The 14,207-nt window shown below is 52.4% G+C and overlaps 1 protein-coding gene across 4 annotated transcripts in view; it reads left to right on the top strand.

Moving 5' to 3' along the window:
* Syt2 (synaptotagmin 2) overlaps nucleotides 1-14,207 on the top strand; it is a 116,878-nt gene that overhangs the window by 65,741 nt on the left and 36,930 nt on the right. The window contains exon 1 of one of the 4 annotated variants that reach the window (XM_087906503.1): nucleotides 3,941-4,082. The exons of the other annotated variants lie outside the window; for them this stretch is intronic. Coding sequence (XP_087762629.1) covers nucleotides 3,971-4,082 — 112 coding nt within the window. The 5' untranslated portion in view covers nucleotides 3,941-3,970. Of the gene's footprint in view, nucleotides 1-3,940; nucleotides 4,083-14,207 lie in introns of those variants that run through there. 4 annotated transcript variants of the gene reach the window in all.

Raw genomic sequence — 14,207 nt, 5'->3', positions numbered from 1 at the left:
ATCTCATCTGTGAAATGGGGATCAGGTTCCTTGCCTTTTAGGGTTCTTAAGAAGAACACATGGGGATAATTTATGTAAAATTCTTGGAATCCTCTTGGAACTGAGGTGTGCCTACTGTGACCATAGGCGCTGCCTGGAGCTCTCTGTCATACAGAGGGAGATCAGAGTTCACTGTCTTGCAGCAGCGGCCATACACAGGTATTCAAGAGTGCACTGTGTTTCCTGGAGTGTGCCTGCCCTGGGCATAGGGCCTATGGTGGGGAAACTCAGCCATGGGATGGCTGGCCGAATGAGGCTGTCGGTGAGGGCAGAGGGGCTGCACCCTCCCATTCAAGGTTCCTGTGAGACAAGCCTGAGGAATGAAGTCTTGAAGGAAATGCAGATGGAGCCAGGGCGTTGCTGCGCGCTGGGGTTATTGGGTAAGGGGACGTCAGAATTAGGCACCCAGGTGGGCCTGGGGGCCATCTCCATTCATTCTTTTAGCTCTGATTGTGGGGACTGAGACGCAGAGGGAGAACTCTGCCCAGTATCACACTAAGTGTTAGGACCAGCGGTGGAGCTGAGTCAGCACTTTGGGGCCCTCGCTCTCTCCTTCCATCTTCCTCCTTAAGCAGAAGACAGTTATTTTCCATTTCTTCTAGCATCAGAGCACAAGGTTCAGTGCTTTGACAGCAGCAAGGACTGCGGGTCCCGAGAAGGAACCTCCTTATTGCCGATGAGACTGTTGAGTTCTTAGGCGAATACAGGGCTAGCACAGAGTTCCCCGGTGCCAGTCCAGAGCTCCATAGGCACACCAGTCACCCCGTTCCTCCCCTCTCAACCCAGACCTGCCGCCTGGCAGCAGCAGGGCAGCCAGAACCTGAGAATAAGCCCACATGGGCTTGGAAGTGGAGACAAAACAAAGGCCAAAGGACAGACGTCTGATTCTAAGGCCAGCTCTGATTTCTTGACCCATCTGGGATGGCTGCTGCCTGGAGCTGCCAGCCTGCCAGCCTGCTCTGCCTCCCAGAGGAAGACCGCAGTCAGGGCTTTGCTCTTAGTTCCACTGCCGGCCAAGTGAAAGAAAGTCAATATTTGCCCAGCGGCAAAGGACAGCAGGACTTGGGTGGGGGCAGGGAGGGTAGCATTGGGGACCCAGTGCTTGCTTCCTTTGGGCTCCCCACAGTGAATAAACCTTTGTGTGTCTGGGTGCACCCTGAACTGGTCTGGCCTGGCCCACGCGTCCTCCTGGCAACCCTCTCCCCCTAATAAGTTCCCTTTATTGTAAGCAGATGCCTCCCCAGCTTCCGCCCCCTGGAGATATGGGATTTGAGGCTTTTGTAGACAGGCCTGGCAGCAGATGGTCCATTGAGCGGCCTGCAGAAGATACTGCAAAGGCGCAGAAAGGCAGGCTTCCTTATTTGGGTCTCCAAACCCAGGGACAGATGTGCGTGTCCTTGGCAGGTCAGGAGAGGCGGAGAAGGCCTTCTCTTTTGCCTTTGTCACGCCACCACCTTTGCACGGTTTCCTCTCACAATCCTGCTCCATTTTCTCTGACCTGAAGTTGCAGAGGGGACGGAAGAGGACAGGGTCATGCTGCCTCCCTCCGCTGAAGTGACACTCTTGGACCCATGGCAGCTGCCAACTGTTTGAATGGCTTCTTTTGATTTACGTGGCTGGTGGACTCTTGTCATAGCAATTTAACAAAGGGTGCGTTTGGAGGCAGATGGGTTTTTTCTGCGCTAACAGGGCTCTCCTCCAGCAGGATGGTCTGTGTGAGGGATAAGGAAGGACTTCAGCTGTGGGAATCCCCAGTGGTTAGTGAATCTGCAGGACTTGGGTGGGCACCCATGGGAGGTGATCAGCTCAACTTGCCCACTTTCTGAGATCTGTCAGCATTGCTACCTGACCCTAGAATAACACTGGTCTCAGCCGCCAGCCCCAGCAGGAGAGATCAAGAAGCCATCAGTAGGAGTGTTGCTCCTATCAAAGCTGCTGGATGAGGCTGCCAACTCCAAGCGTGCCTTCAGCTCGAACTTGAGGGTAGCCGCCTGCCAGGGACAGATTGCAGCCTGGCCCCTGACCTTCCCTCCAACATGAGGCGCCCAGCGCTAGCACACTTCCTGACTCCTGTGACTCCTGGAACCCACGGGATCTCTGGCCATCTTGAGTGTGACTGGACCCAATGGCCGACTGGTGTTAAGGCTAGGCATTTGAGTGGATGGCTGTGTGCTAATTCCAGCTCCTCCAGTGTTTTGTCAGGGCGGCTTTGACTAAACTGTTTTAATATCCTAGTTTCCCTGTGTGTAAAAGTGGAAATAAAGTAGTTTGAAACCCACAGGAGTGATGTGAGGATTTACTGTATTAATATTTATCTAGATCCTGGGAGATATTAGAGACGTGAAGATGACACCGTAAGATGCATCCATGATCACTGTTGGGTGTTTCATAAAACAGAAGAGCACATGTTGAAGAGAAGAGGCTCAGAGCTGGGAGTGGGGGAGGCAAGGTGCGAGGGAATTTGATAGGAAGGATCTGGAGTATGGAGGACTGCCCATGTGTGATTGTAGGCAAACTACAGCTCTCCACTTACCTTGGATCTCAGTAGTTCCCTCTTAAAAACGCAATGAAGGAGGTCAGTCTTCCCACATCTCCCCCAGTGTCCTGCGGTGCATGATGGTCCGGCAGAGTCAGCAGGCCTGGCACACCCACAGGATGGCCTCTTCCTGCCTCCCTTCTGGACACACACAGGCATCCTGACTGAGTCCCTGGCACCAGACTTCGTGGGCTGTTCTCCCAGTGAGGCCATTTGGCTTCTGGGTGGCTTTGGCTGAATCTGGTTGCTCATTTTCTGGTCTTCATTTGCTCAGGGAAAGGCTTGGTGGTTTTGTGCTCAGAAGTGCCAAGACAAGGCACTGCCGTGCTGCTGAGCCCTGCTGGCCAAGCAGAGAGGAGGGCAGAGGTTCTCCCTTCAAGCCTGAATGTCCTGTCTGAGAGCCCTGGACAGGCTGAGGTGAAGCCTTCCCCTCCCTACCCTGCCAACAGCACAGAGTGGGCGGCTGGGAATCAAGACCTTGGTTCCACATCACATCCAGCCTCTTTGCTGTTTGAAGTGCACCTGTCCCTTTGCTTCCTGAGATGGGACAATTAGCCAGCAGAATCTCCTCCTAACAGTATTAGATTGACAATTAGGCTACAGGTCTCTCATTGATCTCCAGCATCTACAAAAGACTGTGAGGTGACCAGGCTATACATACAGCAACTGGGAGATGCCCACTGCCCCTTAATTCTTTACCTGGTCATGTGGGGTGACTGGCAGGCTGGTAGAGGGGAGTGCATTATTTCAGAACTACTCAGGGCCTTAGAAAGGACTGCCTAGGGATCATTCCCCAAGTGTATCCCAAATACAATCTCATCAAGAGCCCCAAATATGAAGTTGCCTGGCCAAAGTCACTTCTAAAGTCAATCGTGAACTCATGACTTGGAGTCAGCTGTACCCCATTTCCCACGTCTCACTAGATGAGATTTCAACATTGGCTAGTACTGTGGGTTTCTCCTCTGGTACTTGTTTCCTATGACCTTGGCCCTGACCTTGAATCTCTCTATATATCATGCTTATGTTAGTTGGATGTGTTTGGGCTAGATAACAGGTAGAACTTCCCTTGTAGCATCCTTGGTATGGGTAATAGAGTCTCCCTTACTAAATACACACACACACACACACACACACACACACACACACACACACACACACACACACACATTTGAGACAGCGTCTTTCCAGATAATCCAGGTTGGTCTCAAGTTTACCATGTGCCCTAGACTTGTTCTGAACTCACTGTTGGAGCCCAGGCTAGCTTTACACTTGGGGTGCTTCCCAGTGTCAGGATTAGAGGTGTGAGCTGCCACATCTAACTTTTCCTAGGCGTTCAAGGGCACATGTGGTCTTCCATGAATCTGGGCTGATGTAGACCATAGAGAAACTTCAGAGATGAGCCCTGGACTTGAAGATTTACTGGACAGGGTCAGAGTGCCTGCTGTCGTGACTGACAACCTGAATTCCATTCCTGGAACACACGGTGGGAAGAAGAGAGCCGACACCAGTAAGTTGTCTTCTGACCACACATGTGCTCTGGTTTGTGCACCACCCCCCATACACAAACATGAACACACAAATAATAAGTATAATAACTTTTTTCAAAGTCCCAAATCAGACTCTGAACCTACTAGCTTTGGGCTTGTGACTCTGAGCCTCATTTCTGTTGTTTTCTTTAAAGAACAGTTGCCAGGCAGCGGTGGTACACACTTTTAATCCTGGCCCTTGGGAGGCAGAGGCAGGTGGGTCTCTGTGAGATAGAGGTCAGCCTGGTCTACAGGGTGAGTTCCAGGATAGCCAAGCCTACACAAAGAAACCCTCTGTCAACAAAGCAAAACAAACAAACAAACAAAAGGTTGATGTACCTCTGGCTTTGAACTTACTAGGTAGCCAAGGATAACCTTGGGTCTGTGCTCGATTGTCTCTGCCTCCTGAGTGCTGGGAGCACAGGTGTACACCGCCTGCCTAGTTTTACATGGTGCTGGGGGTAGCACTCAACCAGGTCCTGTGTATACTAGGCAAAGTGTCTACCCCCAGCCCCAGCCCAGTCTTCTGAGCTTCACTTCTAAAATGGGATTGGTGCTACTTATGGGAGTTTCTATATACCCACCTCCTTTAAAAAACAGCTTGATTGAGATGTTGTTCACATGCCAAAGCAACTTACCTATTTTAAAATGTACACTTCAACGATTTACTTTCACCATACTCAATTTCAGAACATCTCTCTTTCTCCCCCCACCTCTTTCTCTCTCTTTCACTCTCTCTCTCTCTCTCTCTCTCTCTCTCTCTCTCACACACACACACACACACACACACACACACACACACACACCAGAAACTCCAGATATGTCACAATCCCATTACTTTCCATTGTTCCAGCCCTAACCGGTTCATAACTGGCTTTCTGTCTCTAACATTGCTCCTTGGGATCTTTATGTAAACTGAGTCACTCACTGTAAGACGGTGCTCCAGCCTTCTGCGACGCTGGGCGGGGCTTCCTTCCCCTCTTGTGATAGCATCTAGATGGACAGGCATTGTGTTCATAGCATCAGTTGACAAACATTCGGGTCACCAGCTCTGGGACACTGTGATGCTATAAGCACTGGGGCAGAGGCTGTCGAGACAGTATTTTCATTTCTCTTGGCTACATACCTAGTGTTGGAATTGCTGTGTGTTCACTATTTACCTTTAAAAATACATCTTTCATTACATGTATTTCTTTATTTGTGGGAGCACATGTCACAGTACTCATGTAGAGGTCAAAAGGCAACTCACAGGAGTTGGTTCTTCCACCATGAAGGTTCTGGGAATCAAATGCAGTCATTAGGCTTGGCAGCAAGGAACCTTTACTTGGTGAGGCATCCTGTTGGCCTGATTAATGGATGGATGGATGGATGGATTGATTGATTTAGAGCTATGGAAACCAGGTTGGCCTTGAACTCGCAGAGATCTGCTTGCCTCTACCTCATAAATGCTAGAGTTAAAGGCACATTGATACCACATCTTGCTGAGATTTGTTTTATGTGTGTATATGTATTTGTGCATGTTTCCATGTGTGTGTGTGAGATACCTGTGGAGGCCAGAAGAGGGCATCATATTCCCTCTAGCTGGAGTTATAAGTAGTCATGAGCTGATTGGTGTGGGGGCTGAAAGCCACAATTGTATCCTCTGCAAGATCAGCAAGCACTCCTAACCACTGAGCCATATTTCCAGTTCGAACAATTTATTCTTAAGCGGTGTATTTATAGCCTAAGGACCTACTATGAGTATTCGTGTAGAATAACTCCTTAGTCAACACAAATGCTATAATCATCTTCATTTTTCCAAGAGAGGAAACGGAGGCATCATTTGCAAGACCTTCAGTTAGCAGAGTCAGGATTTGGATGCTAGACTCTTACTTGCCTCTGTGTGGGCAGAGCGAGGCAGAGTGGGGAGAGCACTGAGAGCCCCGGCCAGGCCTACAGAAGGTGCCTCCATTACTCATGGCTGAATCCTGGCATGGTGACCAGACACTTTCTGTTTCTCTTTCAGTGTGGTTTTAGGAATATATTTGACCCTCAGTTCAGTTCTCTTGGAAACATAAAGCATTTAGGATGGCATCCAATAAGAGGTAGGCATGTTGGAGTATCACAGAGTCTGGTCCTGGCTCCCTTGAAAGTAGCCTGGCCTGGAAGGGAAGGGAGTTTCCATCTGTGTGCCTTGGTTTCCCCATTGTTCGGTAACAGCTAGAATAAGTCTTCCCAGTTCCCATGTTCTCTGTAAGCTTCATGCCCCCAGCAGCCCAGGTCTGGGTATCTCAGCAGCACCTCTTCAACAGAATAACAGGCCTGGGCCATGTGGAAGAGCGCAGAGCCTACCCTAAGCCTCCCTTCCATCAAAGCCCTGGCTGTAGGCAGGGACCTTCTGTGGCCAAATATTCTCTCCAAGATTCCTTCTGCTTACCCCTGCCCTGTTCCCTCTGTAGTGGCTGCAGTCACCTCCTGAGTCACAAGAGGGGTAGCTGAGTGTCACTGGATGCCCAGCATGTGTCCGTTGTGAGTCAGTGGTTCTGATCCTCAGGGCACCTTCCCCATCCCTTTCTTAGTGAAAGCATGAATTGCATTCCACACTATCCGGGACATGCGTGTCCCCCAATGATCTGTACTCCACACTCCTGCCAGCAGGCTCACCTCCCAGGTTTCAGTGGGACACGCAGGGTGCTGTCGTTAGCCTTGCGTGCTGGAGCGTGAAGGATCTCTATTTCATGGCTGAGGAAACAAGCTGAGAGCAGAGAAAGGACCTCTCCAAGGTCACCACGCTGGAAGGAGGCCCAGGGGGAAGATTTGAGTGAAGGCCGTCTAGTGCTGATGCCTGTGGTACCAGACTGAGAGAGGTGGTGTTGAGGGGTCCTCGGTGGGATGCCCGGAAGAGCCAAGGGTGCCATATCTGGGCAGCTGCACTCCGCATTCATCTAGAGTTCTTGTCTCTTTGACATTGAACAAAACCGTGGTCCATTAGACTATATGAGTGTCTTCTTCTGAGCCATAGTCTCCCCTCCCTTTCCCTCAAGGATTTTATTGTTTTGTTTGATTTTTTTGTTTGTTTGTTTGAAACAGGGTCTCCTGTAGCCTAGGTTGATCTCAAATTCTGTGTAGCCCAGGCTAGCTTTGAGCTCCTGATTTTCCCACCTCCATTTTCCAAGCCCCGGGATAACAGGCGTTCACCGTTACACCAGGCTTATGTTTTAGAGATAGTGTCTCATTATCTAGCCCAGGCTGGCCCTGAACTCACGATCCCCTTGCCCCTGCCTCCCCCAGTTTGCCTCATCACACTATGCTTCAGGGCTGCAGGCCTCTACTGGGAGGAGAGTAACCCCCTGTCAGCTTGTATGGTAGGCTCGCCCAGAAGACTTGGTGCTGACCAAGGGGCTCTCCGCTTGCTTATGAGGCCTTCCCATGCTGCTCTGGCCTCTGGTGTGCTCAGTCGCAGCCCTTCCCAGCTCCCTTCCCCCACCCCGCTGCCTGCGCATTTCACTATTTTTAAGCTCTGTGGGCTTAATGATCTACGCAGCTACACATCTGCAGCCGTCACCTTGCTCTCTAGCAGCCTCTGGAGTTGCCTGGGCTCGTCCTTCCCACCTGACGGTCCTGCCCTCTCTGAGGCTAGCTGGGTAGGTTCCCCTCTGGACCCAGCAATGGCGTCCTGAGATCTGTCCTGCAGTGGTGGTCCCTCAGCTCTCCTGGGGGTGGCCTGCAGGTCTCAGATCCTCAAGAAAGGCTTTTCCTCCTTATGCTGTAGTCTGTCTTGTTTTTGTCCATCTTCCCCCATGTCAGCCTATCCTGTAAGAGGACAGTGGAGCCCCCCACATGCCGGCAGCTGCTTGCTTCTCTCTGAGGATAGCTGGGAACCCGAGGACCTGGGTGACGGAGGCTAGCTTGCAGCAAGGTCTGGGACAGAAATGTCAGAGATTGGAAGACTGTCGGATAGAAAGGGAACCTTGATGCCATCCAGGCCAGTCCTGTCTTCTGTCTGGGCACACTCTTAATGACAGGGCACCCATATCTCCAGAGCTTCTCCGTGGTGCCATTGCTGGATAGTACTCACTATGCAAAGATTCTTAATGTTAAATCAATGATCCCACACCAAAAAGAGGGGAGACACCCCACCCCCAAGGAGTTCATCCACCTCCAGCCCTCACGGCATTAGAGGAGAAATGGGGGCGGGGTCAGAGGAAGTGCCAATCATCCTCTACAAAGAGCAACAGCCTGGTGTCTAGGTCAGGGCCAGAGTTACTCAGAGTGAGGGACCAATGAAGTAGGACTTTCGCTCAGCTTGGGCAGTGGGCCCCCGGGACGAGCTGAGATGGTATTAGAGGTCTTCCTGCCTCACGTGAGGTCATCAGGTGTGCGACAGAAAAATTAGCAATGTTGAATTACACCAGTGGTTTCAGCCAGGGGTCAGGTGACTGCAGCCCCCTAGGGCTCCAGAATACTGGAGCTGCTCCATGCTTGGGGGCTTGGGAGAGCACTGGCTTGGAGGCCAGACTCAATTTCACTCCGTAGCCTTGGCGTGTCATGCTCTCCGGCTTGGGGACTATAAAATGTGCTGTCTGGACTTTCCCAGGTGATGTGGGTGGATGTATGCCCTGGGGTGTGCTCTGTAGGGCAATGCCCTCAATGGGCATGTGACAGGGCCCTTCCCACTTTCCTGTGGGTGCCCCATGCCACCCCTGCCTCTCTGGTGTGGGACAGGGAACCTGGAGCACGGGGCATTTCCCTCCTTGTCAGAGAGGGACATTGTTCGTGCCCCCCCCCACCATGAGGGGATCTTAGAGAGGTCACCTGCCCCCAGGTCAGGCTCTGTGTGTAGCTCTCAGGAGGTGGGGTACCCAGAGACAGGGGCAGTGACATCATCTCTTTCGGCCAGCCACCGTTAACACCCTGGCTGACAGTTGTGTGCGGTAAGCTCTCGGTTCCCACCTGGTACTCTGCCATGCTGCCTGCTGCCTCGACCTGGTCACCATTTCTGAGCCCACTTGTCTCCTTGAAAACCTTGGCTCAAAGCTGCTACCTTAGGAAACCCCCAGAGTGGGCCCTAGCTTCTGCTCCCTTTCCTTGTACCTGGGTGGTGCCCATATCACCCTATCTGGGGTGTCCTGGAGCACCTGGCCAAGCTGGGAGTGTTGGAGAGTGACCACTGAGGGAAGTCAGGATGCTGTGTGACACTGGCCACCCGACATCCTGCGTTGTGTGTCCTGTCTGCTTTCCTTCCTCTTTTAAATTGCATTTTAACTCAGACGCAGTAGGAACCCACACGGAATTCATAACTTGAACCGTCAAATGGAGGTATAGTGGGAATGGCGGATGAGGTCACTGATGTTGGGATACATGGGGTGTAGGGGAGGATGGACTGTTCTTAGGCTTAGGCAAGGGAGAAGCTAGGGTCAGGGCCACGGAGGGCAGAGGGAATACCTTTGCTGCAAGCCATACCTCCTAAAGGATGATGGGCTGGGTCAGCTGGGAGCGTGATGGGAGAAGGAGGGGTTCCTAGTGAAAGCTTGGCAACTTGGGCAAAAGTCTAAATTTGTCTAGAAAAATGGTTCTCAACTTGTGGGTTGTGATCCCTTAGGGGTGTTGAACGACCTTTTCAGAGGGTTTGCGTAGGACCATCAGAAAACACAGATATTTACATTATGGCTCATAATAGCAACAAAAAATTCATAGTTATGAAGCAATGAAAATAATTTCATGGTCTGGGATCACCACACCATAAGGAACTGTTAAAGGGTCACAGCATTAGGAAGGCTGAGAACACTGGTCTAGAAGGCACAACAGGGCACTGAGCCTACCCTAGGAGATGGTAGGTGGTTAGTAGATGGTCTGCCTTGCCCCCGTGCTGGATCAGTTGCAATCCTTCCTTGGAGGCCTGTTCCCAAAGGCCCCGGAACCTGAGCTGGGCATAACATCCTGCTTCCCTCGCTGTTTCCAAGCCCGCTAGCTCCTGGAGGCAGGTTCTGTTCTGATGCCACTCGGCAGGTGGAAAGACAAGGCCCCAGAGAGGCTAAGCAACTGCTCAAGCTTGCGTGGCTGGAGGTGGCTGAGCTGAGCTTCACCCTGGCCCCTGAAGCTAGCTTGCCCTGTTTGGTGGCATCTGCTCTTTACTTGACTTCTTTCCATCGGTTTGGATCCCACAGGATTCCGAGGTGGGGCTCTGCAGTATACATCGCACCCACACTGTTCGCTCTGCCAGCCTGTTGGTGTTCTGAGGCCGTGCTCCATCCCTCCCAGCCCTGTTTCCATATCCGTTCCAGCCCCAGGTCATGCAGGAGAAAGTTGGCTTCCGGGACTCTAATTATGCCCCCAGGACTTGGCATGACCCATTTTCATTCTCGGATACTGTGAGCTGTCAGGGGTGCTGGCGGTAATGGGCATGTTTGTCTGGAGAGTGGCCGGTACTTCTTGGTCCTTACTCCTGGCCAGTGTCTGGGAGGAGAATACACTCTTGGAACAAAGGGGCCAGATGGTTCTCCCAGGCTGACCCTTCTCTGAATGCCAGAGCCTCCATCACCCACCAGGATAGACTGAGCTCCCCAGACTTAAGACTTCTCATCCCCAGCCTGGCCCATTATTTGGGGTTGCAGCTCTCTTTATCATTTGGGAAAGGTGAGATGTTACAGGCACCTTCTTCTGGACCCTGCTTAGCCTCAGTTTCCCCTTTTGTAAGGGGGGAGTCATTGTAGCTCTGGTGGTGGCGAGGTACGAGTGAATGCTGCCATGATGTCCCCTCAGTCCCTGTGATGTCCCCTCAGCCCCTGTGCCTCTAACTGGCACACCTCCCCATGAGGCCAGCTTCTCAGAGGGCCTCGGAGGCTTTGGGTGACTGAAGGAAAGCAGCCCCCTTGGCTGGTTGTGCCAGGCCATCAGAGGTTCACAGTGGGGTCTTGGCTGTCTCCTCTATCAAGCACCTGAAGTCACAGCAGCTCCACCGTTCCACAAGGGCCTGAGTTTGGCATCTCCTTGGTGAGCTGTTTGGGTGCAAGGTTGGGTTTAGCTTGTATGGTTAGCTCTCAGCTAACATACCCAGCTCAACCGCATATGGAAGGGTCAGTCTCCAGGCTGGAGGAGGTTGACATTGGTAAGCAAAGTTATTTCATGGATTCCCTGGCCAGACCTGGGGTGGGGGTGATGGCCAGGGTGCTGCCCACCTCTCCCCTCAGGTGGGGTTTTCCAAGGTGGCAGGTGTGCCACCCTACTACTGATTGGCCGTTCGGGTTTCCTGAGGTTCCCTGGTGAGCCCTTGCTGGTGAGACCCCACTCTTGGTTATCCATTGCTGGGCCCAGCTATGAGGCTGTTTTCTGGGCAGAGTTGGGACGGGGTGGGAAAACACAGGGAGAATCAAGCCATTTCCTCCTCAACGGCCTTTGTGGGCTGCGGGGAGTTGGGCAGTGTGCACAGGCAGCTGACACCAGGCAGAAGTGGGCAGTCTCTGGGAAAGGAATGTGCAGAACTGGGGTAGAAGGCTCTGGGTCTCACTCACCTGCCTGTGTAGTAGCCCTGACTTTCTTGGACGGAGCGTGGGCCTGTGGTCAGAGCTCAGTTCTGGCTGTCCCATGGGTAGGGAAAGCAGCCTTGGCTATTATTCTGCAGCCCACATGCTATTTGTGTCTGGGAATGGAAGTGTCCCACATTCAGGTCAGGTCTTGGAGGCTTCGGGATCTTGGAAGATTCAGAGCACTTTCCAAGAGCAGTCAGACGATAGCCTTATTACCCAGCACAGGGCCTTTAGCTGTGACCACAGCTTCCTGGGTAAGCGGTGAGCCTGAAACCCAGCTGTCCCTTCCCCAGGGCTTTTCACGTCTCACTCATGGTGCCTGTGAAGACATGTTCACAGCCATATTTATGTTCAAGCACATGATGTCCACATGTGTGGGGGCACACACACAGGTTTTTTGTAATTTGTGTACCCTCCAAGGGTCAGCAAGATGGAGCCAGTACCTCTCCTAGTTGAGGTCGAAGACATCCTGGTGCCCGTCAGGCTCCATTATTTGTTAGCATAGCCACCTTCTGCAGCCTCCCTCCTGCTTCTGTTCCTTCTTCCCTGAGCAGGAGCCTTTCCCAGGCCAGTAGTCTGACTTCTGGACAGACAGCAGGGGGCACCACTGGCTCGATCAACCAGCTCAAAGCAGGGAAAGCAGCTGGAAGCAGGGAAGGAGGCTTAGCTGCTGTGCCGGTCACCCAGCTACAGTCTCTGTTCTTGAGGCTGTTCTCTCTACTCACACATTGGTAGCCCCCCAGTAGACATACCCATTACACCCCAATAAATCCACCCTGTCCCTACATCTGCTATATACAACACACCCATCATACTACATACCTTTCTGAGCTTCCCTGGCTCATGGGCTCTTCGTAGCCTACCACCATGTACCCTTACCCATCAAATGCACCTTACAACCCCTGGAACACCTCCGTATACCATACCGTATATACTCCACTTACCACACAGCACGTCACATCCTATACATACGTGCACACCCCGCTACCTACCACCCACACTCCCATCCTACCTGTCACTCACTCCTCTACCCCCATTCCCTACCCCCTTACTATGTGCAATGTGATTTCCACTGTATGCTATACTTCATACGTCTGTCACCTGCGCTACACACATACACATACGTCCACTATGTCTGATATGTATCACCCACTGTATACCTCACGCCCTTGCTACTCACAACCCTACCCACTACACACACCACACATCACAGCTCTTTCCATCTTCCCATGCCCCAACACACACTACACATATAGCACACACTCCTGCCCCCACATTACATGCCACAGATTCACACATCACCCGCTCCTCACATCTTACATTCCATATCCACAGACCTGCACATCACATGTGACACAGTGTGCACACACCACACACCCTTCTGAAAGCCTTCTCCCTCATCCTAAAGCTTTCAGACCAGAGGCGCCTGTGCAGCCTGGTCAGGGAGGAGCATTCTTCCCAAATGAAGACGTCGCTGGTGTGAAGGGCAGCAGGGCAGTTGGAAGGCACAGTGTGCTTCATGCGCGGCATAAGTTGTGTGTCTGTCTGTCTGTCCTCTGGGCAATCTTGTCCCCAGCCATGCTTCCTGGGATCATGACCAGGGCCGAGTGTCACTGTCCTGCTCACTTCCCTTCCTCTGTAACATGTCCATACCAAGGTCCCCAAGGCCCCATAACCAGTGCCCCACCGCATGCTCCCTCCCACTAACTCTCTAGCTGGTCCCAAGCTTCCACCTGTCCTCACTTAGCACCTACGTGGGGATCCCACCCTTCTGTCCTCCTTCCAACTGTCGAGATGCCCAGACAGCAACAGACCTTCCTTCTCAGAAAGCTGCCTGCAGGTGAGGGATTGGGGCCCTCTGGAGCCCTGAGGCAGCTTCCAGGACTGGAGGCGATAGGGGTGCAGGTGACCTGGTTGACCAAGTGGTTCGGCTATTTTAGTCCCTTAGCAGACAAGGTCAAGGAGGCCTCATTCCTGCTTTCAAAGTGGTGGCTTTTCTACTCTGTCTGATCAAGCCAAGGTCCTGGCTGGAGGGGTAGAGCGGAGAGATGCAGAGGGTCCTGCCTGATGGGTCACCCAGCCTTGAACCCTGATGGTTAGTCCGGGGTACAGAAGGAACTGGCAGGGCTTGGTGGGCTGTGGAAGGGGTGGGCAGGAGGAGGGAGTCCAGAGGTGACCATGCGGGCACTGTCACCCAAGTGATGCATCTGTGGGTGAATGTTTTGGTTTCAGTTTGGCTTCAGACTTTGTCACACAAGGTCTGAGAGGCTCCTGGGTGCTCAGACCCCACGCACGGTGTGTATATGTGTGTGTGTGTGTGTGTGTGTGTGAGAGAGAGAGAGAGAGAGAGAGAGAGAGAGAGAGAGAGAGAGAGAGAGGAGAGAGAGAGAGAGGGAGGGAGAGAGAGAGAGAAGCATGCCTGGGTGTGGGTTGATAGCTCTGAGCCTTGCTTACCATAGCTGCCCTTACGTTGCAGGACAGGGTGGCTAAACTTCACTTAGGGCTGTGCAATGGCTAAGGCCCAGGGAGGCTGGCAGCCTTGCCCAAGGTCACACACTGCAATTGAACAGGCAGGGAGCTCAGTCCCAGCCTTCAGATTCT

This window comes from Myodes glareolus, chromosome 5 (assembly GCF_982192425.1).
Source record: "Myodes glareolus chromosome 5, mMyoGla1.1, whole genome shotgun sequence".
Classification (NCBI taxonomy): Eukaryota; Metazoa; Chordata; class Mammalia; order Rodentia; family Cricetidae; genus Myodes; species Myodes glareolus.
Note: the sequence above shows the minus strand (reverse complement) of the source record. Positions and strands in the feature narration are given on the sequence as shown.